The sequence below is a fragment of the Lampetra planeri genome, chromosome 6 (genome assembly GCF_965212315.1).
Source record: "Lampetra planeri chromosome 6, kcLamPlan1.2.h2, whole genome shotgun sequence".
In the NCBI taxonomy this organism is placed as follows: Eukaryota; Metazoa; Chordata; class Hyperoartia; order Petromyzontiformes; family Petromyzontidae; genus Lampetra; species Lampetra planeri.
Window position 1 is genome coordinate 2,237,730 of NC_136112.1, and position 27,639 is coordinate 2,265,368.

The 27,639-nt window shown below is 52.3% G+C and overlaps 2 protein-coding genes across 2 annotated transcripts in view; one reads left to right on the forward strand and one right to left on the reverse strand.

The window, feature by feature from the left end:
- The first annotated feature begins 1,222 nt into the window (after positions 1 to 1,222).
- On the forward strand, positions 1,223 to 20,096 carry LOC144719384 (protein unc-93 homolog B1-like). The gene is made up of 12 exons (XM_078595256.1): positions 1,223 to 1,418; positions 2,535 to 2,704; positions 4,897 to 5,050; positions 5,746 to 5,899; positions 6,754 to 6,915; positions 7,276 to 7,402; positions 8,708 to 8,801; positions 11,536 to 11,660; positions 12,968 to 13,150; positions 14,290 to 14,563; positions 17,780 to 17,904; positions 18,334 to 20,096. The coding sequence occupies exons 2-12, from the start codon at positions 2,567 to 2,569 to the stop codon at positions 18,739 to 18,741; spliced, it is 1,944 nt and encodes a 647-aa protein (XP_078451382.1). The 5' UTR covers positions 1,223 to 1,418; positions 2,535 to 2,566; the 3' UTR covers positions 18,742 to 20,096.
- Positions 20,097 to 20,698: 602 nt separating this feature from the next.
- LOC144719383 (seizure protein 6 homolog) overlaps positions 20,699 to 27,639 on the reverse strand; it is a 74,406-nt gene continuing 67,465 nt past the window's right edge. The window contains 5 exon segments of the mRNA XM_078595254.1: positions 20,699 to 22,765; positions 24,283 to 24,350; positions 25,404 to 25,506; positions 26,280 to 26,397; positions 26,836 to 26,874. Coding sequence (XP_078451380.1) covers positions 24,309 to 24,350; positions 25,404 to 25,506; positions 26,280 to 26,397; positions 26,836 to 26,874 — 302 coding nt within the window. The 3' untranslated portion in view covers positions 20,699 to 22,765; positions 24,283 to 24,308.

The following is a 27,639-nucleotide window of genomic DNA, read 5'->3' on the forward strand; positions in this document are numbered from 1 at the left end:
GTGAGTGCTGTGTGTGTGCTGTGTGTGTGAGGGCTGTGTGTGCTATGTGTGTGTGAGGGCTGTGTGTGTGCTGTGGGTGTGTACTGTGTGCGTGTGCTGTGTGTACTGTGTGTGCTGTGTGTGTGTGCTGTGTGTGTGTGCTGTGTGTGTGTGTGCGTGTGAGTGCTGTGTGTGCTGTGTGTGCTGTGTGTGTGCTATGTGCGTGTGAGGGCTGTGTGTGTGTGCTGTGTGTGTGCTATGTGTGTGTGAGGGCTGTGTGTACTGTGTGTGTGCGTGCTGTGTGTGTGCTGTGTGTGCTGTGTGTGTGTACTGTGTGTGTGTGTGCTATGTGTGTGTGAGGACTGTGTGTGTGTGCTGTGTGTGTGCTATGTGTGTGTGAGGGCTGTGTGTGTGTGTGCTGTGTGTGCGTGCTGTGTGCTGTGTGTGTGTTGTGTGTGTGCGGTGTGTGTGAGGGCTGTGTCTGTGTGCGTGCGCTGTGTGTGTGAGTGCTGTGTGTGTATGCTGTGTGTGTGTGCTGTGTGTGCTTTGTGTGTGTGCTATCTGTGTGTGAGGGCTGTGTGTGTGTGTGTGCTGTGTGTGTGCTGTGTGTGTGAGGGCTGTGTCTGTGTGCGTGCGCGGTGTGTGAGTGCTGTGTGTGTATGATGTGTGTGCGTGCTGTGTGTGTGTGCTGTGGGAGTGCTGTGTGTGTACTGTGTGTGTGTACTGTGTGTGTGTGCTATGTGTGTGTGTACTGTGTGTGTGTGCGTGTCTGTGTGCGCGTGCTGTGTGTGTGTGCTGTGTGTGTGTGCGCTGTGCGTGCTGTATGTGTGTGCGTGTCTCTGTGTGTGTGCCGTGTTTGTGCTGTGTGTGTGCTGTGCGTGCTGTGTGTGTGTGTGCGTGCCGTGTGTGAGGGCTGTGTGTGATGTGTGTGTGCGTGCTGTGTGTGTGTATGTGTGTGTCTGTGTGAGGGCTGTGTGTGCGTACTGTGTGTGTGTGTGCTGTGTGTGTGTGCGTGTCTCTGTGTGTGTGCCGTGTGTGTGTGCTGTGTGCGTGTCTGTGTGCGCGTGCTGTGTGTGTGTGCTGTGTGTGTGTGTGCGTGTACTGTGTGTGTGTGTACTGTGTGTGTGTGCGCTATGTGTGTGTGAGGGCTGTGTGTGTACTGTGTGTGTCTGTGTGCGCGTGCTGTGTGTGTGTGTGCGTGTCTGTGCGCGCGGTCTCTGCGTGTCTGTGTGCACGTGTACAGTATCTCGCCCACGTTTCCTGTGTCGTCAAAGTAAGGAAGTGAAATAAACTTCTCTCCCCATGCCCCAACTTGGCTCGCCACTTGTTCCACAGATAATTGTTATTATCCAAGAGGCATCATCATCAACATCAACCACCCTCCATCATCCCAGGTGACCGGTGGCACAGAAAAAGGGCAGCAAGACGTCTTCTGACAGGTAAAGCGTTCACAGTTCCCGATTGTTTATTTTACTCGGAACACATCACATCATCATCGCACCATAAACTTGCAGTACGACGTGGTCCACATGTTTTGTGACCCCCCCCCCTCTCCCGATTAATTTACCCCTAACAAGTTTACCCTTTGCATATCGATTTATGTTTGCAATAAACCTGACTTTATGCTTGTAATGTGTCTCGCAGCTGCTAAGCACGACAATGCCCCCCCCCTCTCTCTCTCGTGTTGATCACTCACAGGCAGCTGTCACCGCTGCAGTAGCTTTTGTTTGATGTTGTTCTTGTGCTGTCAATCATTCCCTCCGCGTGTATAAGAGTTGCACATTGCCAGGCACGATGGGTACTGTGGGATCGGTCGCAGTTTCACTTTCGAGTCCTCCTCCTCTGCTACACCCTTGGTAGGAGCTGGTGGGGTGGGGGGCTCCTACACACCCGGCACACCACGATGTCGAGGCGACAGCGTCTGTCGCCTCGACAGACCTGGGTTTCACCTGAGGACGGCTGCTTGCGTTGTGGCCGAAACGTCGTGAGAATTATTTTATTACGTTTTATTTTTATTATTTTATTACTTCCCTTCTACGTGACTTTACCGAAAGAACCAAGGAGATGAACAATTATGTTACTGAACAAAAACGGTTTTATGTATTAATTTTGATAATTGGTACTTATCATGCTACTGTCTCTGTGATCTTGCATGCTGCTGCTTGCTTGATATGTGCATGCACACACTCACATGCCTTATTACAGACAAAATCAGACCTCCCCTAGGTCGACTCAGCTTCAAATGCGTACCTGGTGTGGTGCGTAAACATCGCTACTAAGGAGACAAAGGCGGCCGTGCGTGGTGTTGGCCACCCACGCTAACAGCACTTGCCCCAAGTCTGTTCAGGCTATACAGGGGAGCTTTGTATTTGCGGTTCACCCATAAAACCTGGGTCTGTCCGGTGACATGTCAGCAGCGAGCCTTCTACACTTCACGTGGCCTCAAGGTGCACCCAGCCTGGCACAAGCGCTGCGGTGACGGAACCGCCGCTCGGTGTCGAATGGTGACTGTTGTTGTTGTACTCCGAACTCACCGCGTGATGGTTCGATTCCAGATCGCGTGGCCCCCATCACAACACGTCCCGTGATGGCGGTGGCAGAGCCGGATTACCTGTTGGACGTCGATCACATCGCGTCGATCAATGGCGAGGTTGTCCGAGAGAACTTGATCCAACATCATCAGCAGCACGGAGTTGACGATCAGCAGCAGCAGCATCATCCCACGGTGACTCCACATCGCATCGCCATCATCATTCGACACCTGACTACAACATCACCATTCTGATGATGATCACAGCCCATCGATATCATCATTAACATCTCGTCACCATCTTCACTCACAACCCAACTATATCATTATTCTCATGAGCACATACAATATACACAATAATTTACATGAACAAATGCCATCTACAGTAAAACCTTGGATTGCGAGCATAATTCATTCCGGAAACGTGTTTGTAATCCAAAGCACTCGTATATCAAAGCACTCGTATATCAGTTGTGATCACGTGACGCTTGGCAGACAAAGCGTATGCGTACTACTCGTATTGCAAGACCTCGCTCGTTTATCAATTTAATATTTATTTAAAACATTTGCTCGTCTTGCAAAACACTCGCAGACCAAGTTACTCGCAATCCAAGGTATTACTGTATATCATTATCCTCTACATACATTCCCATCCCATCTAAATAATCATCATCATCATCGTTCTACTGAAGACCTACATCATCATGCTCATCCAATCTTCATCATTAGTTACATTACAGCCAAACCACCATTCACATTCTATCAACACCTTCGTCCACTTTACCTCTGTTGCCATCGTCATTCACACCATCCTCTCCACGTTGCCTCTTTCTTCCCTGTCTCCTTCGTTGCCTTTGATCCCAAGCTAACCTTGCAGTTGGCCGTGCAGTTAACCAGGAAGATGACCACGCAGTTGACCACGTGGTTGGCCGTGAAGTTGACCACGCAGTTGACCACGTAGTTGACCGTGAAGGTGACCAGAGCCACGTTCATATTTATAGCACTACCAGAGTGTTGGGGATATGCTTAAGTAAATTGGGGTAGGTCAGCCATGTAATTGCGTCCGTAAAGTGTCAATTTACACTCTCAACACCTGATGCAGACACAGCCTGCCAGGCATACACCGGAACTTGAAAGCAATCACAAGGGACATGACCTTACAGCATTAACGGTAACCAGATCATGCAATAATGCCATATTGGTATGGTGCGTTGAAATATTTAATGTGCGTATTGGTAATTCAAATTTGTGTACAGTTCTCTGTTCTGCACCCACTGCTGCATGAGATGATGTCCCAGATGTGTTAAAAAAAAAAAACACTTGTGAACCGGAAGAACCGGCTGCACATTACAGTGTTTAAAGTAGCAATAAAGTAAGTAACATAGTGAACCTGTCCCTCATGACCAAAACAATTACCCAGAATGCTGCACGAAAAGTTGAGGGAGGCGGAGGGGTAAAAGGGGGCCGTTGCACCCCCCAAAAACACAAATTGAGAGCCGTCGATTGTCTATACATGTTAAAGATAAATAATGTGCATTTAATAATTCGTGATGCATTATAAGTATTTAATTTTAGATGTATTTAATGTTATAAGATTAAGTGAAATTTCTATGCAACGAATGTTGTTTTCCAAAATGTGAGACTCGGTCATCATGAACATCGTGGCCCTCAAAAGAAAAAACATAATCGGTGACGTTTCAGGCAATGGTCCTTCTACATGGCACAAAGGCAGATCACTTTCGTCTGGGAGATGGGAGTGGTGGTGCAGTGGTTAACTCACTGTTCTATGAATTTGTCAACCGTAATTCATTTCTCAGCCATGGCTATCATCAGTGGCGAAAACGATATGTACACGAGACCTGGGCCTGCCCAATGTCATCTGAGCGTTAAATGAGCACAAGGCTTGGTATGAAGGCTGGGCATTGTGCTGGCCACAAGACTCCCTCATGTGCCTTGCAGGCCTTAATAGGTGCTCACTACCATCATCGACCCGCTGATTCTTATACAGCAGGGATGTCGAACATATGGCCTGTGGTCCGGATAAAGCTCACAACTTTAATTCATACAGCTACATGAGGTCCACCACTTCGAAACGGCCAGAAAACAATGTTTATCCGTCGCCGCAAACATCTTCAACCGCACTAATCGGGCTCTAGAGGGGGAAATATATTTTCGACCTGGAAATAACACCATGTTTCTAACTTAGTGTGGTCAGCCACTTCTGTGCCTACAAGGGCTTTTTGTAGTAACAGAAGTGACGGAGTGGGTGTTAATGCGTAGTTATTTGAAAGTTCTGTTCGGTCCTCAGTAAACTAAGAACAAGTTCCTCACGTGTGCTACAAAGGCTGTAACAGGGGAGACGCTGTGTCTGTATGCGCGTCCCGCAGGACCTTCCAGACGATGACCTCCTCAACAGCATCGACCCCAATTATAACGAGGAGGAGGAGGAGAGGAAGTACTTCCGTCGCAAGCGACTGGGCGTCATCAAGAACGTGATCTCGGCAAGCGTGGGCGCGATGCTCACCTACTCCGTCTACCTGGGTAGGCCCGCGCATAGCGGCGCCACGGTCCCACTCCCAATACTGAACGGCGTGCACACAAGCTGGGCCTCACCGAAGTACCCGTGTGACTCAGGAGGCTCATAGTGGTCGTGTCCGAGACACTGATCCGACACCGCTGATAATCCTGTGCTTGAATCTGGGCGAAATCTGGCCTATATTGAAGGCCTGTGTGGTTTGGAATGTCAAGATAACTTGAGTGCGCTGCAAAGTGGAGTGTGCCTCGTCCTCAGCACAAGATTGTCCCACAATGCAATGTGCCAGCAACATTTTATAATTTAACTTTTAATTTAAATACAGTTGTTTAGGAATACTTTGTGACTATTGACAGGGGTTGTTTTTTACTCAATAGCTACGATTAGATATCTCTATTCACATGGCAATTTAACAACTGGTCATCAAAAAACATTTTTCAAATGTAATTCTTATCAGTCCCCGTGGTGTTTAGTGGAGTCCTCAGTGCATATCCACTCTATCCCTCTGGCCTCGAGAATGTTGTGCTATAAAGAAGGGCCAATGCCCGAAACGTCGCCCATTATATTATTTGTTTAATTTTTAAGGCCATAGTGTTCTTGACACACGTTGAGTATTTTTACTCTTACGTATTGAAAGCCCTGTAATTCTGACCTCGGCTCGACCCCTGCGATTGACCCCCCCATCGCCTGCCCGCGCGTGCAGGCCTGATCCAGATGCAGTTCATCCTCCATTACGACAGCACGTACCGCGACGTCAAGTACAGCAACGTGGGGCTGCAGGACATCGACGAGAAGATCCTCATGGGCATCAACATCACGCCACTCGTGGGGCTCTGCTACACGCCCATGCTCATCAGGTGCTCGCAGCGTCTCGCCTCCGCGTAAAAAAAAATATTCGATCCACGGTTTTTCAAACGAGGCAACAGACAAAACCCGATTGCAGAACGTAAGGCCAGAGATACACGACGGCGGTGGCGGCGGCCAAAATGGGAAACGGTACGAGGAAGTAAAAATGGGAGCATAACAAAAGGGAAGATGGTATACTTGGTGCAGCGCTAGCGCACTGCACCAAGAGCCGAGTGACCCGAGTTCGATTCCCGGCCATGGCCATGGCTTACACCACTTCTGAATGATAATGTGAACCAGTCTCTGTGTTCCCTCTTTTATTATCCAACCCATGATGACCGGCACGGTGAAGTATTTTCAAAACAACCCTGAAGACAGCGACTGCATGGGGAGTTCTTCATCCAGCAGTGGCGGGTTGACAAAGCGCTCTAAAATATTAATTTAGTTGAGGTGAAGAATTTACCATTGCAACGGTGCATTCAAATGCCTTCAGAGCCATGGGAGAATAAAAAGAAAAAAATAAGGTTTGGGATGCTAATTCGGTAATGTGGCTCTGTAAACACTCTCAGGTAAGTAAAAGCGACTGTTGACACTCACCATTCAAGTAATGCACCTTAGAAGAGTTTATTGTCCTGGGTTCCTGTGTGACTGGAGTGAGCTGCCCTGGCCCAGGCCCTTGTCTCACCCCTCGTGTTGCCCTTCACATCACCTCTCACCTCACCCCTTGCGTCTCGATTCTTATTGCCCCCCCCCTCCCCCGTCACATGTCACGCCTCAATTTGCTACCCACGTCGCTCCTCACGTTATCCCTCATGTCTCCCCTTGTACTGCCCCTCACATTGTCCCTCGCGACGTCCCCTCGTAGGTTCTTCGGCACCAAGTGGGTGATGTTCCTGGCCACGGGAATCTATGCCCTCTTCGTCTCCACCAACTACTGGGAGCGGAAGTACACGCTGGTGCCGGCCGCGGTGGCCATCGGCTCCGTCATCGTGCCGCTCTGGGCATCGCTGGGGAACTACATCACGCGGTGAGGCCCCAACAGCATGGGCCTCTCGTGGCACCGGCAACGCCGCTTCGCTTCCCGAAAGTGGAAAATTCCATGGCAGAATTTTCAGACGGTGCCCTTTTTTCCACCAAATTTTCACACCAAACCCTTCTCGGAAAATTCAAAGTGTCCAATGAAATCCATCAGGGTGCATTTCCCATCCTGTCCCATTTATGGCAGTGAGAAAAAAAAGCAGCAGCCATGCCCATGTTTCCGTCGCCAGCAAGGAGACAAATTTGCGGAGGCCTTGCGTTCCGAACCGTTGAATGAAAAGGATGGGGGGCCAGAAACGTCTTCTGATTTGTTGTCGTTTTTGTTTGTTGTTGCTACCACCCGTCCCAGGATGGCCCAGAAATACCACGAGTACACAAACTACAAGGAGCAGCAGGAGGAGGAGGATAGGCAGGTGAAGGGAGTCTGCCACAGGTACATCATCATCTTCCAAGCCATCTTCTACTCCTGTTTCATGGTGAGTCCGCGGTCGTTTGGCGCGCGGGGGAGATTTGCGCTGACGTGCCGATGGTGCGGCGCCTGTCCGTTTGTCCCTCGTCCAAGTTTATTGTTACGTCACGAAAGACGTTAACAGTTTGGTTTCCTGTCGCCCTCACATGGTGCCACTGTCGCCACAGCGGGCAGGGAGGCCTTGACCAAGACCCCCGAGGCGCAAGGCCGCAGCATTGCTGCGCTGACGATTCCTAGCGAGGGTGACAGCGCGATATAGTTCTCCCACTATTCTGCCGCGGTCTTAAATTGCCGTGCTCTTGTCTCCCCAGTGCTGATGTTTACACAGCTTACCGGGCCCTAATTGAAGGCTGAGTCGACATAGCGGAGGCCCACGACCAGTTCAGATATTCGCCACTGTTATCGGTCGTGACCAGGAATTGAACTCGGGAGCGACGGGTTCATAGCGACGCAGCGCGCTGAATGCTGCTGACCACTACTGTCGCTACCCACAAATGTGCGTGCATGCGCACACACAAAGACAAAGATCCCCCGTATAGCCTCAACAGACTGTTGGGACAAGTGCTGTTAGCGAGCACCTATGAAGGCCGGCACGGCACACAAGGGAGTGGGTGGTCAGCACCACGCCGGACCGCCTTTGTCTCACTCGTGGTGATGTTTACACACCGCACTAGGTACTCATTTGAGGATGAGTTGACCTCGGGAGTTTCAGGACCGCTTTAGTTAATCGTGACTGGTGTTGACCATGAGCGGGAATCGAACTTGGGTCGCTGGGTTCATAGCGCAGCGCGCTAACCGATGTGTGCCCGTGCACACGCACACACGCTCGATTGTGCCGCTCGTGTTTGAGTTAGAGCTGAACGATTTGGGGAAAATATGTAATTGCGATTTTTCTGACAGATATTGCGATTGCGATTTGATTTGCGATTTAATTTTTTAAAGTGAAGCTTCAGTTCAATATTCACTGTGTAATAGATTTATAACATGTGATGGAGCATTACCACATGATACCATCAAAATATGAACTGCTCTATATATTGTAATGCAAGGATGAGAACTTAAAATATATGAATTGCTTCCAACATGTATTTATCAAACATAGAACAATTGTTCTATGTTATATATATATAATAATAAATAATACAATTCCAATAAGAAAGTAATAGGACTTTTCAAATCGCAAAAATCGCAGCCTTTGCGATTTGCTAATCGCATTGTTTCAAATTTCGATTTCAAATCGATTAATCATTCAGCCCTAGTTTGAGTCTGCATCCACCGTTTCCCGTTCCCTTTTTTTCTTTCCCCTCAACAGTTGAGCTTCGTGTGGGCCCAGATGCCTTTTGAGTTCTTCATCAAGCAACACCTCAACAATTACAACCACACCCTCTACAACGTCAAGGTTTGCGGTAGGCCCTGCAGACGAAGACGGACATTAGCCAGCTGCTCAGCCGCACGGTGAACGTGATGAACGTGATGAACGTGGGCGCCGACAAACAAGCGCGCGCTTGTGTGTGCCCCATTGCGATTCTAGATTTGAAGCTTTCGTGACTGCAAGGACTCATACTCTTTGTTTTTTTTTTCGGTAAAGTCACGTAGGTAAAAAATAAAATTAAAATGAATGAAAGTAATAATTATTATTTTATTTATATTATTACTTTTCTTAATTTTAATTTTATTTTTTACCTACGTGACTTTACCAAAGAAACCTAAGAGTGTGCCCCATTGCGAGTTGAATGGTCACGAGGAGAGACATTTTCCGAATTGATTTAGAGTTCAGTGTAACTATCGACATTTAACAAACAAAAATAATCTTCATACGTTCACGTGGCGCCATCGACGTCACGTCAAGAGATGAACAAATGTGTTCGTGGAACTCGGCTGCGGTGAGCGGTGCATCACCTTGTGTCAGATGACGTCAGAGGACGATGTCGCGCGACTCTACTTCAGGCAGTCTTCCCGTCCGGCGAACGGTCGTCGCATTCTCAAATCGATCCACGGTGTTTCATTCTCATACAGAGCTGGGATTGACAGAATTAAGTGAAAATGTAACATTCCATCAGCTCGTCGCAACGTGAGAACACACTTTAATAATGGACACATTATTTGGTGATGCTGCTGCTGCTGCTGATACTGCGTTGGCAGCGGTACCGAAGTTCAATTAACAACAAAAAATCCTCATGCATTCATCAATGACACTGTGGCCTTGAAAAATAAAAAGTATATTATTAAAATTAAAGTATATAATAGGTGACGTTTTGGGCAGTGGCCCCTCTCTTATTTGCCCTGAAGACGGGCCATTTCCCAAAACGTCGCCCATTATACACGTCTTGTTTTTCAAGGTGCTGTTATTGACGAATGTGTTCACTTCAATAATATAATAATATACAGCTGAAACCAGCCGATTCTAACCCCAGGATTTCCACAGTCTTGATCGACCGCTTTGAAGTGGTAATAGCGCCCCCCCTCCAGAGCCACCCAGTGACGTACCACTCACTGCAGTCTCCATCCCACGGCGTTGGTGAACAACGTCGTACGCTCACTTACAAATTACTCAGTCGGGACTGTACACAGCAGTAATTGCCCCCGTCACTGGGCAGACGAATTCCCCCGGCTCTCTCTTGCAAATGAGGCTCATCCTGGTCTCTTGAGTGCTCGCCTGGTTATGCAGAATCAACTTAGAAACTTGAAACCCGTATTCCTGCAGGCTCCCTCGGCTGTGCAGGCCCAGCTGCAAAGCCACGAGGAAATGCTCAGTTATGGGAGGCAGCGCAATGGGGAAGCTGGCAACCAGCTGCGGTTAAATCGTGGCTTTTCTCAGTCAGAACGCGTTTTGTGCATTGACTCGAATGAGTCTCTAGCCCGGGTGAAGCCCTACGAGATCCACAAAAGATGCCAACGTTGGCCCAGCGTTGGCATGTTTATAGGATAAACATGTGGTCTCCGGCTTTGCGGTGAAATTGCCTCCGAGAAGCCCATAGTATCTGTGTGCTCACCCCTTGTGGCAATGTCACGCGTTGCGTCGTTTTACCCCACGTGACATTTGAATGAGAGCAGAAAATCCAAAATGAAAGCTAATGCGATCGAGAGAGAGAGAGAAAAGATGGAATGTTATTTTAATCTGTTAGGAGACGCAGCTGAGAATTGTGGTCCGGCGCAGGTGGCTGCTCTAAGCTGGGTTTAATATAAACCATCGGGGGGGGGGGGGGGGTGCGATACAAATTGCCGGTGGCTATTGAGCTCCGTCTGCCTCCAGCCTGGCCGACGTGACGTTAAAAATGAGTCGGCAGTGGCTTTGGCGGGGAAGTCTCGCGGCGTGCCGCTTTAGCACGTGGCTTTGTGGATTCGCTTTGTGCGTACAGTGGGGGACGTATTCATGAAGGGGGCCGGGGGGGCGCGTTTGTGAACACAGGGATTAAAAGTGGCACAGACTCGACTCGCTTGCCGGTCGGTATTGCTCGAGATTAACACGTGCCCCAGACTTTGACAAAATCTTAGGAAAATTAGCTGCTTTTATCCGGCATAGTGCTCGGTTCGGGCCACGAAAGCGAAACACACCAGACACAGGGAACTAAAGAGAGGAACCTCTGCTTATGTGTGTGTGGGTATGTTCATGCTGACGTGTGTGTGTGTATTTGTGTGGTAGGGCAGTGCTTTAACCACTGTGCTCTAACCACTGCGCTACGAATCCAGTAATCGGAGTTCAGTTTTCGCAGCCATGGTTAACGACAATGGAGATTGTCGTGAGCAGGCCCTGGGCCTCCCCTAAGTTGACCCAGCATTAAATGAGGGCCTACTGTGGTGGGGCAACAACGGCAGCCATCCCTCCTCCCATTGCTCCAACAGGAGAGATTTAAGAGAGTTGACCGGTAACTTAAAGGCTACATGGGGTAACTTTGTCTTCGTTTTTTTGGTGTTTGTGTGCATGCATGTGTTCAATAAATGAGGCCCCGGTGCGGTGTGCGAATATATTTTTGGGAGACAAAGGCGGCCGGTCGGTCGGTCAGCCGGCCTATTGGTGCGAGACACACCACCCCCTCGCACGCCGCCGTGTCGGCCTTCAAACGGTAGGCTCACAAGCTGCACTTGACTTAACGGCGTGCGAAGGTCACATGGGGGATCTTCGTTTGTGTGCTTGCGCAGGCACGAGAGAGAGGGGAACGATCGATGGCTTCAACAACACGGTGCTGGAGCGTCTTCCCAAGAGCATGCACCTCATCATCGTGGAGAGCGTGCTCATGGCCGTCGCCTTCCTCGCCATGATGATGGTAGCACCCTCCCTGCCCCCCCACCCCCCCACGTCGCTCAACCGCCCCCTTTCACCTGGGTAGAAATAGGCTTTGTACCTCGGTAAAAACTGTTTCTTCAAGTCCATGTTGTCAAAGTCCAACGGGAGACGGTACACTTAACCTGATCCCTGTGGACGGTGACACGGACATAGAAAAATGTTACGGTTCCAGCCACATGCCCACGTTGGTGTGCAACGTTGCACGTTTGCTGGGTATGGGTGTTTCGGAAACACGTGGATGCGAGCAGTCTGTGGCGGTGCCGCACAGAACTCGGCGGGGTCTGCGGCTCGGACTGCGTGTTGTTCGGCTCCATGTGCTGGGAGCTTCTTTGGCATGTGAAGCGGAACGTTGGACATCGTACCTTGGGAGTTTGGCAGCCCGGAGCAACAATGGTTTTCTGCCGCGCAGCAGCTGAGCGGACTTGCTTCCGGCATCAAACGTAGACAGACGGCATGTGCGGCGGTGTTCCCACGCCTAACCCATTCACACTAAACACTCATTAGCGTCGCTGTGGAGAAATATAAGTAGCAAAGTAAATAAGCAGGCAATGCCACCTCCGATGATTTATTTTGTGACATTCTCCATAGAGACGCTAATTATTATTAAGCGTTGTGCATTATATAATTTTGCGTTAAAGTAGGACCCGTAGCTAATAGAGAAAGGGCCTCTTGCCTATAGAATATCTGACAGATCGCCAGCGTTTGTAAAAGTAAACCTGATTCACTTGATGTGTTGAACCAGTACTGCTTTATAGGATGCACTTCCCAAAAAGGCCAGATGGTCGGATGTGTAAAAAAAAATAGAAATATGTATACTTTCTGATGTATATATTTTTATGTTAAGGGATATATATATGAAGGAGGCGAATTGTCCGTTTGGGATGTGTAAAAAAAAAAGGTATACTGTTAAATTTTTTTTATGTTGAGGTACAGATATGTGAAGTAAGCAAATCTCCCCCTTGTGGTAGATGGTGGAGTGCGTAAAACTAAAAATGAGTACAGTAAAACCTTGGATTGCGAGCATAATTCGTTCCGGAAACGTGTTTGTTATCCAAAGCACTCGTATATCAAAGCACTCGTATATCAAAGCACTCGTATATGAGTTGTGATCACGTGACGCTCGGCAGACAAAGCGTGTACACGTACTACTCGTACTGCAAGACCTCGCTCGTTTATCAAATAAAAATTTATTGAAATTTTTTGCTCGTCTTGCAAAACACTCGCAGACCAAGTTACTCGCAAGCCAAGGTTTTACTGTTTACTTTTCATGCCGGTGCTCGCGCTCAGATGCTGCTGCTGTGCGGCGCCGCGTACCGGCCCACGGAGGAGATCGACCTGCGCAGCATCGGCTGGGGGAACATCTTCCAGCTGCCGTTCAAGCACATGCGCGACTACCGCCTGCGCCTGCTGCTGCCCTTCTTCATCTACAGCGGCTTCGAGATCCTCTTCGTGTGCACGGGCTTCACCCTGGTGAGGGTGGGACAAGCGGCGAGGCGTTGGGTCGCGACGACCGCCCCGTCGCCGTGCTGGGAAATTCAATAACGGCCGGGCGGCTCAGAGGCCTCTGATCCTTTGGCGAAGTGGAGGCAGCGAGGGTTGTTGGATCACCACGTGAACGCTGTCGAACTCCCTTTCCTGTGGGTTGTCGAGGAGGTGCCCTGTGGCCTTGCTTGTTGTGAGAATGCGGTTCGAGCAAACGTGGACTCCCACCTGTTCTTCTCTCTGTATGTGAGTGATGCGACCCTTGCAGGCGTAGGTTTTCTCCCGGTGCTGCGGCTTCTTCCGACGCACACATTCTCATGAATTGGCTGGTAACGCCTTAAATATGTAGAGGACGGCAGAGCTTGGGAGGGAATTCGGTGGCGGCTCACCGCCTGGTTGCTTTTCCCGCTCGTCTGTGGTTCCTCCTCGCACCTCCGAGTCGCTCTCTCTCTACGAGAGCGATGAAAGGATGCTGCACGGCAGGGCGGTGGCACGCTACGAGTTGGCATTATGATTGTACGAGGTCTTCAGAGACCTGAGCTAGTACTGCTGAGATCCTGGTTTGAAATCCAGGCAGTTCCCCACGATGAAACTGGCTTCTCAAACTGCGAGTGGACGGTCTCAGCCAGGTCGCCAATGACTGCACAACCCCCTCCCGCCCCCATACTATTCAATTTATTTTTGGACTTCATTGAGCAGAATTCCAGTACTCTCAGTGCCATAGGCAGGTGGGAACGTGCTGCCCTTGTGCGGTGTGAAAGGGCCTCACTTGGAGGGATGTCGTCGGAGGTAGCTCTGCCATAGCTGCTTGGGCCGCTGGGCAGTTTGTGCCACTCTCCGACGCGAGGCACCGTTGTGCCGCTCTGCGGGAGCTACGGATCGACGATTCGTCTCGTGATGCCGATTGCACGGTCGGGATAACGTTTGGGGGGAACAACATTTACAGGTTTTTTTAAATCCGAGAATGAATCACGATAGCATAGCTGGGCAATAATCCTATGAAAAATTGCATCAGCCAAACTAGAACACCGAACAACACTTCAAAATGCAAACCGTTATTTTTTTCCCCTCCAATATCAACCCCCGACCCGGTGCCCTCCCCCACCATCCCTATGATGCCCGTGCAGTCGTACGGCGTGTGCTCGCTCGGGCTGGAGTCGATGGGCACCATTCTGATGGCGTACGGCGTGGCGGCGGGCCTGGGCAGCCTGCTGTCGCTGGGGCAGCTGCGTGCGCCGCGCTGCACGTGCCTGTACGCCGGCGCGGCGCTGCACCTGGTGCTCATCGTGGTGCTGTACGCTTGGGCGCCGACCCCGCGCGACCTCTCGCAGCGGTACTTCGTCTACACCGTCGCTGTGCTCTGGGGGGTGGGCAGCGGCCTCAACAAGACGGGCCTCAGCAGTGAGTGTGGGCGGGGAGGGGCCGGCTGGCTGGCCGGCAGAGATACGGCTACCTCTCGTTTTACGCGGGGGTTGTGTTCCTGAAAAAAACGGCGCGTAACTCATAATTACGTAAACGAAACATAATTTTCACATAAGAAACAAAGGAAATGGTTGGGTTTTGGAAGAGCACGTGGTCGAATCTCGTCTACATATTTTACTGGTTACAGTTACAGATTATATTTTTAATGCTACCATACAAGTGTAGTGTAAAATCACTCAGACGGACACGTTGTAACAAGTCACCTGCTTACACTTTATGAACCTATTCTTGCACCAGTTGTAGGCACTCTTAGAACTATCTACACGGTCACTGCGACCTAACTTCTTACACTCGTCTCTACGCTACATCTCACCTATCCTGCCCTCGGCAGCTCTGCTCCCAAGCGACTCCACACACAGCTTCTTCACCACACAGAGGCTTCGCACACAACGACTCCGCACACAGCTTCTTCACCACACAGAGGCTTCGCACACAACGACTCCGCACACAGCTTCTTCACCACACAGAGGCTTCGCACACAACGACTCCGCACACAGCTTCTTCACCACACAGAGGCTTCGCACACAACGACTCCACACACAGCTTCTTCACCACACAGAGGCTTCGCACACAACGACTCCACACACAGCTTCTTCACCACACAGAGGCTTCGCACACAACGACTCCGCACACAGCTTCTTCACCACACAGAGGCTTCGCACACAACGACTCCGCACACAGCTTCTTCACCACACAGAGGCTTCGCACACAACGACTCCGCACACAGCTTCTTCACCACACAGAGGCTTCGCACACAACGACTCCGCACACAGCTTCTTCACCACACAGAGGCTTCGCACACAACGACTCCGCACACAGCTTCTTCACCACACAGAGGCTTCGCACACAACGACTCCGCACACAGCTTCTTCACCACACAGAGGCTTCGCACACAACGACTCCGCACACAGCTTCTTCACCACACAGAGGCTTCGCACACAACGACTCCGCACACAGCTTCTTCACCACACAGAGGCTTCGCACACAACGACTCGCACACAGCTTCTTCACCACACAGAGGCTTCGCACACAACGACTCCGCACACAGCTTCTTCACCACACAGAGGCTTCGCACACAACGACTCCGCACACAGCTTCTTCACCACACAGAGGCTTCGCACACAACGACTCCGCACACAGCTTCTTCACCACACAGAGGCTTCGCACACAACGACTCCGCACACAGCTTCTTCACCACACAGAGGCTTCGCACACAACGACTCCGCACACAGCTTCTTCACCACACAGAGGCTTCGCACACAACGACTCCGCACACAGCTTCTTCACCACACAGAGGCTTCGCACACAACGACTCCGCACACAGCTTCTTCACCACACAGAGGCTTCGCACACAACGACTCCACACACAGCTTCTTCACCACACAGAGGCTTCGCACACAACGACTCCGCACACAGCTTCTTCACCACACAGAGGCTTCGCACACAACGACTCCGCACACAGCTTCTTCACCACACAGAGGCTTCGCACACAACGACTCCGCACACAGCTTCTTCACCACACAGAGGCTTCGCACACAACGACTCCACACACAGCTTCTTCACCACACAGAGGCTTCGCACACAACGACTCCGCACACAGCTTCTTCACCACACAGAGGCTTCGCACACAACGTCTCAGTACATAGCTTCTTCACCACACAGAGGCTTCGCACACAACGACTCCACACACAGCTTCTTCACCACACAGAGGCTTCGCACACAACGACTCCACACACAGCTTCTTCACCACACAGAGGCTTCGCACACAGCGTGTCAGTACATAGCTTCTTCACCACACAGAGGCTTCGCACACAGCGTCTCAGTACATAGCTTCTTCACCACACAGAGGCTTGCACAACAGCGCCCCAGCAGCTTCTCCACACAGAGGCTTGCACAACAGCGCCCCAGCAGCTTCTCCACACAGAGGCTTCTCACACTCTACTGCTGCCCTCGCCTACGCTCCCTGGGACCCACTCACTCGTCTGTCCCGGGCGGGGGGATCAACCACCACCTACCCGGCGACTCGCGAATGTTGAGGTCCGTTGACGGCTTGAGCGGCAGCGGCGAGATGTCTTTACTCTTGTCCCCAGCAACAACTAACTCTGCTCCGTTCACACACGTCCAATTATCCGAGAGCTCTCGTGTGCCTCTTTAAGCCTCGCCAGGCTGGCGCCTGTCAGCCCATTAATCAACCCTTATCTCCCTCTCCCTGGCAACACCTCCGGTGTCAGTGCACAACCGGTCGACGCGGTTTGCACCCGCTTAGCCCTTTAATTAGGTGGAGGTTTATTCGTGCAACCCCATGTTAGCAGACGCGCACCTGCTTGCCCTCAGTTGGCCTCGGTCAACTGTGCGCACCGCGTTTTTCACTACACCACACATGTAATTAAATAGGATATTTAGGCTATTTAAAGAAAAATATGAAGTAAAGCAAAAATATTTTTAACACGTAGTGAGATGCTTATTGGTAGGCGAAAGCGTGCACGACACAAAGTTCACGCGGACAAGATCTTAAAAAGATGCTGATGCTGGCCGCGCTTGAGGTTGCCGTACCGCACCTCAGGCATCGCTACTGAACTTCGCCGCCTGACTAACGATGAGTTCGCAGCACGTTCCATACACTCTGTGGTCAATGCGCTGGAGCGCGTTATTTCAATAAGAGTGCGCGCATAACGAATATAAGTGTAAATGTATTTAACTGGCTATTTCAAAATCGCTTTATCGCAAGGCGACTTATGTAGCGTCATTCGTGCTAATTGGCATCCCACAACGCTGCACGTTAATCACATGTAAGGGCCAACATCTATCTGTCCAGACAGCGACTACCGAGTTAATGAAAATCCCTCTGAATCAAAAAATGAATAAGCAAATCAAATGGCATGGAAAAAAAAAGTACAAACGGCAACAAAAAAGTTAATCACAACAAAGAGCACAACTGGAGCACAATTGTGCTCGGGTGTGGGAGGGCGGGGAGGGAAATAAATAAGTGTGTTCGTTACTGTGTTTGTTCATAATTCGTGCGTGTAACGTGCGTGTAACGTGCGTGTGAATGAGCACGTAACTTGTAACGTGTGTGGCAGTGTAACGGTTGTGTCACGTGTGCGTGTGACGTGCGTGTGACGTGCGTGTCGTAAGTCCTGCTGGGGATGCTGTACGAAGACAAGGATCGGCAGGACTTCATCTTCACGCTCTACCACTGGTGGCAAGCCGTGGCCATCTTCATCACCTACCTGTGGACGACCTACGTCTCCTACATGAAGGTGACACATCGAGGGGTGGGGGGGGGGGTGCAGCAGGAATCCGATGAGTCATAAAGCTCTTTATTTCACAGCTGTCCAGTAGGGGCACGGGGTCAGGAGTGCAAAGTGTAGGAAAGGTAAACAAATCACTAAAAAAAACTAAACAATGTTTTATCTTACCAGGTCAAGCCAACTGCGCTATTCGCTGTCTGGGGCTGAGCTCCAGAAAATATGGGGGGGGGGGGCATTGTCTTTGGGATCCTGTGGCGTGCGGGGGGGGGGGAAGGGGGGTAGTGGTGGAGGGTTGTGGTGCTCCGGAAGATATTCCATTAAAAATAAAGTCCCGGGCCCACACCTCTTCAGACATTGCTCAATTCATTTTCTAAACCATTTCTCTGACTTGTAGACTTCTTCCCCCCCCTCCCCCCCCCGCCCCTTCCCCCCGTACAGGTGAAGCTGTCCTTCCTCCTCGCGTGCCTGCTGTTGGCCCTCGCGTGCTACGTCTACATGGAGCGCAAGGTGGCGCTCGGCCACCGCCCGCGCCTGCCCCGCCTGCCCAAGCCCAAGCGCCGCAACAAGGGCTACCGCTACTTCCTGGACGAGGACTCGGACGAGGAGTCGGACGAGGGCAGGCACGAGCGCGGCGACGACGACGACGACGACAGGGTGGACAGCGACTACGAGGAGAACGACGAGGTGGCGAGGGAGCGCCGGGACGGCGGCGGCGGCGACGGGAGCGGCGATAACGAGCGGCCGAGGCAGAGGCGCCAGGCACGCGCCGGGAGCAGGAGGAGGGAGGAGAGGGGCCTTGATAACGGCGCTCACGATGGCGCAGCGGCAGCGGACGACGGCGAATGAAACGCGAGCGAGCGCAGGCATCGCCCCCCCCCCCCCTGTGAGCGGTGTGTGTGCGTGCGCGTGTGTTGGTGAAGTTGGTTGGCACAGTGTGAATCACGGGTGCCGTGTTTGCCCGTTGTCATTGCTAAATAACATGCGATACCTCGATTCGTTCCGTGGCCTCCTGCCTGGGAAGCCCTCGACACTTCACGTGGTCTCGCGGTGCACCGAGCCTGGCACAAAAGCTCCGTGGAGACGTCGCCGTCGTTGTTTCAATGGCGTATTGGTTAGCACACTTTTGCTGTCAATCCTGGAGAATAATAACCCGATTCTGTGCATTCCCTGGTTCCACTCAGCCCTAAATGAGTGCCTTGTTTGGTGTGTGCTGGGCACGGTGCTTGCCACGCCACTCCTCCGTGTGCACTTGCACTGTGCTCTCCTTAATAGGTGCCCACTAGCTGGTGCTGCTTTGGGGGTCTCTGTTTGTGCGTGCGAGCGAGCGTGAGAAACTGCCATGCCGGAGGGGAACGCACGCGGGCTTCTGTCCGGGACGAGAAGCGACGACGAGCGTCGTCGTCGTCCCAGGTCTCCCTTGGTGCCTGCCGCGATCTCACCTCCTTCCTTGTCGCCCACAACATCCTCGGATATTCCTCTCAAAAGTGGTCCCGGACGAGGGCGAGTGCCTGGGCGAGGATGAGTGCCCGGGATCAAATTAAGACCCCGCGTTCTTCTTGACGGTCACGACCGTGAGCAGCGGAGTCAGCAGCAGCAGAAGAGAAAAATATTTGTCATTCGCCATCGTTTAAGTCTGCGCTCTTAGTATGTTATGTGTGTAACTTCTTTCGCACCGTACGCAGCAAACCATGCTCTTCGGAGGTGTGGGGGAAGGACACACAAACTAAACACAAAAAGCAGTTCTAAAGAAATTTGTTTTCAATTTAGATTTCAACGTGTATAGCTCCATTGGCTTCCGAATATCGCCCCCCAGGCAGACGGACCACCGCGGAGATGAACAATGCGGTGGTCCTTATCTGGTGGTGCGCGGGGGGTTCGGTGGATGAGATTGAGGCCCCCCTCCATCCCCCACCCCTAACAAGCAGCATTCGAGTGAGCTTAGCCGAGTTTTCTTCTAAGTGATGATTGCATTGAATTTGTGATTACGAACAGCTTATGCGAGCGCAAAACCGCATTTCTTTAACGTGTGGGTTTTTAACTGTCTACAATTGACGCCATTTTGTATAAACGTTCAAGGTTGTGGTTTTTTTTTATGATGCCAATGGTGAATCGATCGCGATGTCGTTCTCTTCAACTGGTTGCGTATTATTCTTGGCACATTTAATCCTGCCCATTACAATAAACGAACCTTTAAAAACAAATGTTTCACTCAGATGCACACCTGGATAAAACAAAAACATTCAAAGATAGGGAAAAAAATGCGGATTATACGCAGGTTAATGTTGGACCAGATGACGCCAAAAGGCACCAATCAATTTCAAGGACAGTGCATACATTATCAGAGTTGTGTTTTTTGTTTGCATTCCGACTGCAGGTATTGTGGTCAATGTAAACATGACTCCTTGTAAAAAAGGTGTCAGTTTTGTTGCCAGATAAAAGGGTAAAAAACAAGTATATGTTGCTCCTGGCAAAGGAGGTTCCAATGGTGACTTTCAAAAGCACTTTGGAGGTCGTGAGGCCGCTGGTGCAGAGCCAAAATGAGACGTACATTTTCCGAAGGAAAAACAAAGTCACGACGACCTCATAAAGGCCACGCAGGCGAGTGATAAGAACATTCCGGCAAATAAAATAAACATTCAGGAAGTGAAAATGCCTTTAAGAAGAGGACACGTGGGATTTGCTAATGTGGAAGTGGCTCCACCAAGCGGCGAGTCGGGTGCCGGCTGTGACCTTCGGTACCGCTCGCAGACTTAACTTGCGGCACTCGCAAACAATTCGCCAAGACGCGCTCACGATGCCAGGGTACACACAAAACCGGCATAATTTATTCAGTTAATCAATAAATAAGAGATCACATCATCATAACAAACAGCGACACTTTAAAGCCACGCCGGACAAATGAGCCTCAGGAAACGATGGAACCGCGGGCTCGCCTTGGGGGAAAATATTCCCACGCCCGACAACGCCGTACACCACGCCGAATTGGCGTGGCCATCCACCGGCCCCCAACCCCGGCCAGTGAAGGGCGAGGTTCGGGCAGCCTCGCGCCGTCCTAACTCTGCAATGCAAAGAAGACGTGGGCCTTCCCGCGTTCACGACGGGTTTCAAACAAAAGATCAACGGATCGGATGCGCGCCCTTCAAGTTGTGTTCACCAAAAGACGGTTCGGGCCATCTTCGTTGTTGTTTTCCTCTCCTCGGGGTTCGGATTAATCGAGCGGCCTGCTTCTTAAACCTGTCGGTCACATCCGACGGCGCCTCTTTCCCACAAGACGTGCCCTGCTTATTTACAAGCGGATGGGAGCGCAAGGGGGCGGCGGAGCGGCGAGTCTCGGCACGTGCTTGCCCGCTCGCTCGCCCACTCGCTCGCCCGTCCAAAAAACTACCCAGCGAAGAACTACGGCGAATGTCGCGGGGGTGGATGAGGGCATGGCGGGGGGGGGAAGCGGTCCTACGCGAAATGGGAAAAACAGAAAGATCAAGAAGGTTTTGAATTGGCGGAACACACGAGGGGAAAGGGGGAAAGTTGCTGGAATGAGTGCTAAGGTGGGGGCGGTTGTGTGCCAGAAGCGGTGCGGAGGTGCCATACAGTTTCGTAAAAGTGGTAACACGGCTCGGTTCGTAAAACATTGTAACGGACTGAAGTACACGAGACTCGGCGTTACAGTAGAGCATGCATGCTTACTCGAGCTCACCTGAAGTTTAAATGTGATTAAGATAAAACGTTCAGGGCTTTACGGCCCCTTTTTCTTAAATCTTTTTTTTTCTTACTCGTGCTTAACAACAACAACAAAAAAACCCCGGAACAGTTAAGATAGTTGTCGGAACATCAAAAAAAGTGACATGTGGTTTTCGTGAAACTAAGTTGCCAGACGTTGTCGGTCATCGTAAAAATTCCACCGATAATTCTTGTTTTTTTGGAAAACGGTTGCAGTTAACTCGAGCCGTAAAAGCTGCTAATTCGCTGTAAATTCGCAGGTAAAGCACACAATCACGATCACAGGCTACTAAGTGCTCGCGAGTCACAGGTTACCGTATAATATTATATTCTGCGGGGTGAGCAAGGCTCGCGCTAACGACGCGTTCATCGTGAAGACGGCAAAACTAAATCATCTCCCTAAAATGAGAAACGCCTCTCCTCGCCAGACGGGGTGTGGGGGGGGGCGCAGTGAGGGATCTGACACGTGGCTCAGCGGGGACCGCTGCTCGTGCGGCGTTGAGCGTGGCGGCGACCCAAACATCCAGCGAATGTGAAAAATGTCTCGTTACAAAAGCTCAGCGTTATTCGATTTTTCTCAATTTGATTCGCTCGCTCCATTCTTCTCTCATTTGTGTTTCAGCAAGTTTGGTAAGGTAGCCATTGAATCCCGCACATTAAATAAATAAAACTCTCTCCTATTCCCACCCCCCCCCCCCGGAGCTCGGGGGATGTCGGCGCAAAGAGAGGGCCCGACGCCAGAGCCGGCGAGCGACGGTAACGCTGTAAACCAAAAGACTTCACAAACGATGTGCGGCAGACGGCTCTGCGTTGTAAAGCTTTGCAGGAGAAGGAGGCGTGTGACCTTACCCACCACCTGCGTGCCAGTGCGGGGTGTGAAGACGGCGGCGCTTGCAAACTGCTCAGAACGGTTTAGCGGATTCCTACGTAATGCGACCGATTACACAAATGATGTCGCGGGCAGGCGGGTGGTGGCGGCGGCGGCGGCAGGGGCGGCGGGGGCAGCGGGGGCAGCGGGGGCGCGTTGTGCCCGGGGCTCTGCGTAAGGCCGCGCCGGCCAGTGCGGCGATGTCGTGGGAGAGAGTGGTGCCGCTCGTCTCCCCGCGGAGCCATCCCGCCCGCCCTAGATGGAGACCTCGTACTCCCGGGTGTCCTGTCGGGAGAAGGTGGTGGGGGGGGGGGCAGCCACGCACACACGTATACGCCATCGCATCGCGCGCCACCCAGCGAGCGTTGCTCGTCAAACTCTGCGGCAACTGGGCCAACCACGATGGGTTCCCTCCTCCCTCCACGCTCGGCATACTGCAGACCAGGGGTACCCTTGGTGCCCACCGCGGCGCAGCTACGGTTCAATCCACGCTCGTGCCTCTCTGTCGTGTAAAGTCGTTGAGTCTCTCGCGGGCACGAACGGGTTCGAAATGTCAGGCTCACAGCGAGTGCCGAGCAATCGTTCGCGTTCGTCGTGCGGAATGGAAATAACAAAGAAGATACACAGCAGTCAAAGTGGCGCCCGCATGTATATCTCTCTCCAAACAAAAGTATTCTTTACACACACACACAGAGAGAGAAAGGCCTTGGGGGCGCCCGAGTGGTTGGTTAAAAATGAACGGTGTCCCTTACGTGGAGAGGCGGGTATATGAAGGAGAAATATCTTGTCTGCTTATCTATGTTGATGTCACCGCAGCAAGAATCGATGCACTTCACCGTGAGGACGGAGGGAACCTCGTTCGTCCCTGGGCGTAGTTCAAGGGTCAGGGGTTTTTTTTTTCTCCCACCGCTGGCACGGATTCGTAACAAGCAATCGTTTGCGGTGGCGAGACGAATCGACGAGCGCGCTCCCGACGCGAGCTCCCGGGACGCCGCCGTGTTCGAGGCCAGTTTAATAGTTGACACAGGTAGGAACAACAGGCTCCACACTGCCCACCAGGGATTATTTGTCTGTCTGTCGTGCATATTTGTCTGTCGTGCACGAATGCGCTGTCCAACCAAGTTCCTACCTGCCTACTCCGAAGGAACGTGTTTTGAGAGCAAGAGGGAGGAGGTCACAAGACACCGGCAGTGGTGGCGCACGAGCACATTCTAAACAGAAAACCTGCGACTGTTGGTAGTGAGCTGCTGCCTTACGGAGGAAGACAAAAAATACACGGCGGGGCATGAAGTTGCTTGGCCCCCGAGAGACCGAAAGCATCGTGGCGCGACTTTGCGCGTCCCCAAAGTGCAGGGTACAGAGTAAAAAGCGCCCACTTTGAACACAAATAACTCGACAAACGAACGTCACGGCCACCTCCCCCCCCCCACCCTGCGTATGCGATCAGCTGATGTTTCGGTAAAAAAAAATGACCCCAAATTCAGAACCGAGACCAAGTTTTCTGTGACAGTTTGATCATGAAGTAGCATCAGTGGGTCGGGGGGGGGGGGTTCTGGATTCCACAGCCCCGGCCCTCCCCACATGTGGCTACAGCCCCACTGGGAAAGACATCCACATTTGTGTAAAGGAACGATGTGGCTCTGGGGGGGGGGGGGGGGGGAACACTGCAATGGCGACAATCGGCGGCGATGGGAGGTGACCGGCGGGAGCCGGCGATTGTTACTCACGGTGTGGGAAGGCGGCGGTGTGCGCGAGGGTTGGGGGGAATGGGTTATGGCAACGTCTCCCGTCACGACACTCACTGATTGGTGGGTGGGGGGGGCACGCACTACAGATGGACGAAACTGAGCGGCAGTCGCTTTGAAGCCTCCTGGGAATGGGCGACATCCACAGCATGAGATGGGAAACAACAAGACAAATGCAACAGCAGCACACGCGCGCATGCACACATGCACGCAACAACAACAACCGCCATTCGCCATTACTCGGCGGTATCGTCACCACGGCGCCTGTGCCAGGCCAGGTGCTCTCTGAGGCCACGTGAAGTGCCGAAGGCTCGCTGGCAGGAGGTCACGGGACAGACCCAGGTGCCATGGGTTTGACTGACTGAGATGACTGACAGATGCACCAGCTGTGCCCCCTACTACACGCACGCACGTATGGGCGTGCGTGTGCACGCGCATCCGCAAAGAATAAAAAGCCACCCTACATGTGCGCTGCATGGACTGGTCATCTCGAGATGGTAGCTCGTGGCTCCGGTGCGACCGAGGCTAAATACTCGGCGCCGGGTTTGGTCAGTCTGGCGCTTCGAACGAGGTTGGGTTAATTGAATAATTGGAACGTGGATTTTCCACGTGAACTTCTTCCTCCGGATGGAAGCGTTCAGAATCCCCCATGTTGGCGAGCACCTGGCTTATTACCTACGACTCATACTGGTAGGAACCTCCTGGTTACACCAGCCCACAGGGGATTATTGTGTCCGTCCGTCTGTCGTGCAGGGAGGGGCTGGGTGGGGAGGGGAGGGTGGGGAGGGGCTGGGTGGGGCTGGGTGGGGAGGGTGGTGAGGGGCTGGGTGGGGGGTGGGAGGGGTGGGGCTGGGTGGGGAGGGGCTGGCCACTCCGTGGTGCCCTTATAAATCTCAACGTTTAACCTACTCACGCCGGTTTGTGCCCGCCCTCATAGTCGGGCATATTTGCGGGATACACCACGCCGCCGTTGACCCTGGCCATTGACCGAGCAACCCAACGTTCCTGCCAGCTTCCTCCGCAGGAATGTGTTATGATGCACACGAGCGTGCAGCCCCTCCTACAGACGTGGTGCATATTTGCCATTGGCCCTGCCACCCCTCCTCCATTGGGGGGCGGCGGGGGGGGGTGAGCCGTTTGGTGGCAGAGGAGGAGGAGAATGGTCGTCGTGCACTCACTCCGATCTCGTAGATGGGATTGTCGAAGACGGCCTCGTCTGGGAGGCGAGCGTAGGAGTGCGAGCTCGTGAGCGGCACGCGCAGGGACGACTTCCCGCGCAGCCTGCAATTCAAGACACGCGGAGCGAATTACCTTCGGCGGTGCTGTTTGTTGCTGGCTGCTTGGGTGTGTATTTTTTGGGGGGGGGGGGGGGGTGGGGGGAGGGCCCTCCTCGGCAACCGTGGTGAGAAAATAAATGAATGAAGATTTGTTGACACTGCCGCCGCCGATCAGAAGAGTTTTTTTCGGAGTGATTGGCGTGTTAATCGGTGCGGCATCGCCACGGATGGGGTTGCGGGATGATGATTGGCCGTGGGACGATTTTCAGAGAAGTTCGAAAGCAACGCAGGCAGTCGGGACGTTAAAACGCAATGGGTGATTTTGTTGTTGTTTTGCGATTGATGCGAACGCGTAACGTCGCAGAAAACGGCACCGCGTGCGCCGTCACTTCTGTAGCGTTAGGCGACGGCGTCACTCTCGGTGAGCACAAGGACATCGAAGAGCTGATTCGGAATTGTCAATAACGCTTTCACAGCCGTGCTGTGTGCAAACGTAAGCCGACCTGCAGCCCGCAACTTATTTTTTTGAATGAACTCTGTAAACAAGGTCAGTGGCAAAAAATATTTTTAGAATGGGTAATAAATGATCCTGGTCCTTTAGTGCAGCATTTGACTTTTCCATATGTGGCCACCAGATGGCAGCAGACACAGCACATTGTGCATCTTTGTCTTCGTGTGTGTGAACTGCAAACACGAGGGCATCGCCATAGAACAGGACGAAACAGAGCGGGCTGTGGAAATAAATTCCCCTTGGGCATCCGAAATGCATTCACTCACTTGGTGAAGTAAACGTAAATCCCTCCGATGAGCAGACCCACGATGACCACGGGGATGGTGATGGCCACCACGATGTCACGGCCGGGCTTCTGCACCCCCGATTCGCTCGTCTTGGCAACTGTGGGGAGGTGTGGGAGGGGGGGTGTTGGAGGGTCGGGGGGGGGAATGAAATCGAGGGGGGAACGATGGTAGCGCCGGGGAGCGAAGAGGCGAGGGGCGAATTGGTGGAGACGGTGCGATGAAGAGAGGGTCGGTCGATGGTGGGGGGAGGGGGGGTGGGAGCAAGAGGGCGAGGAGAGGAATTAATGCAGGCGACGAACGCCGCCCTCGTTAATACACCGGAGTCGAGACGGCACGAGCTCCAGGCCGCATGCAAATTACCGCCCGCGCACGCACGCACGCAGTGAACGAACGCGTGAACACGCGAACACGCAGGCAAGGAGCACAGCCGCGGCCGACCGCTGACAACCCAGAACCCATGCATCCATGCGCAGTGTCCGCCGCCCTCATTCCCACCGAGCGAACCCCCCCCCGGGTAATTCAAAAACTTCATTACCTTCAGACTTCGGGTCAGTGTGGTGCTCCGTGTATGCCACTGAACAAAATAACACAACACTCGTCAGGATCCTTCAATTACATTGAATCGGAAATACAACTCGAAGAAGCATGATCATCAACATCGTCGTCGCCACCACTGTGCTCTGAAAATGGAACATTACAAAAGGCAGCCCCCGTGTTCTTTGCCCTAGGCAAGAGGGGATGCGTGCGATTGGAAGAGGGGAACTCGATTTCATTGCAGGCGCGGGGAGCCTGACATTTGAACCCGAGGTTCTCAGCAGTGCCGGCTCAGCAGCCCGTGTATCTATTTGCTATGCGTGTGTGCGCGTGTGCCTACGATCCATCCTGGGTTGTGGTGGCGGGGCACGCAGGCTACATGACCCAAGCAGCTTCTGTTTGGCCGGATAGAGGGGGCTGAACGGGCGTGGCACATGGGCTAGAGAAGAGATGGAGTGATGTGGTATGGGAGGATATGGAGCTGTGTGTGGTTGCTGATGAGTGGTACCAATGGTGTCAAGATTGGCCCCTATAGTGGAGGCTCGTGAAGGATGCTATTAGGTAGTTGGAGGCAGTTGCCCTTCAACAACAAAGGAGGGTGGACGAGCGGAGCTGTCAGGTGGCTAAAACGGAGCCATTTGTCACAGCAGGGAGCACAGCTGGTGCATCTGCCAGTCATCTCGCTCAACCCATGGTACCCTGGTCTGTCCCATGACCTCCTGTCAGCGAGGCTTCGATACTTCACGTGGCCTCAAGGTGATGGCACAAGCGCCATGGTGACATCACCGCCACTTCGTGGCAACAC

Excerpts from the sequence above, each read along its gene's own strand:
- LOC144719384 (XM_078595256.1), top strand. The coding sequence starts at position 2,567 with ATGGCGGTGGCAGAGCCGGATTACCTGTTGGACGTCGATCACATCGCG. Across the intron at positions 5,051-5,745 it reads CACCTACTCCGTCTACCTGG|GCCTGATCCAGATGCAGTTC; the intron begins GTAGGCCCGCGC and ends CCGCGCGTGCAG. Across the intron at positions 17,905-18,333 it reads CCTACGTCTCCTACATGAAG|GTGAAGCTGTCCTTCCTCCT; the intron begins GTGACACATCGA and ends CCCCCCGTACAG.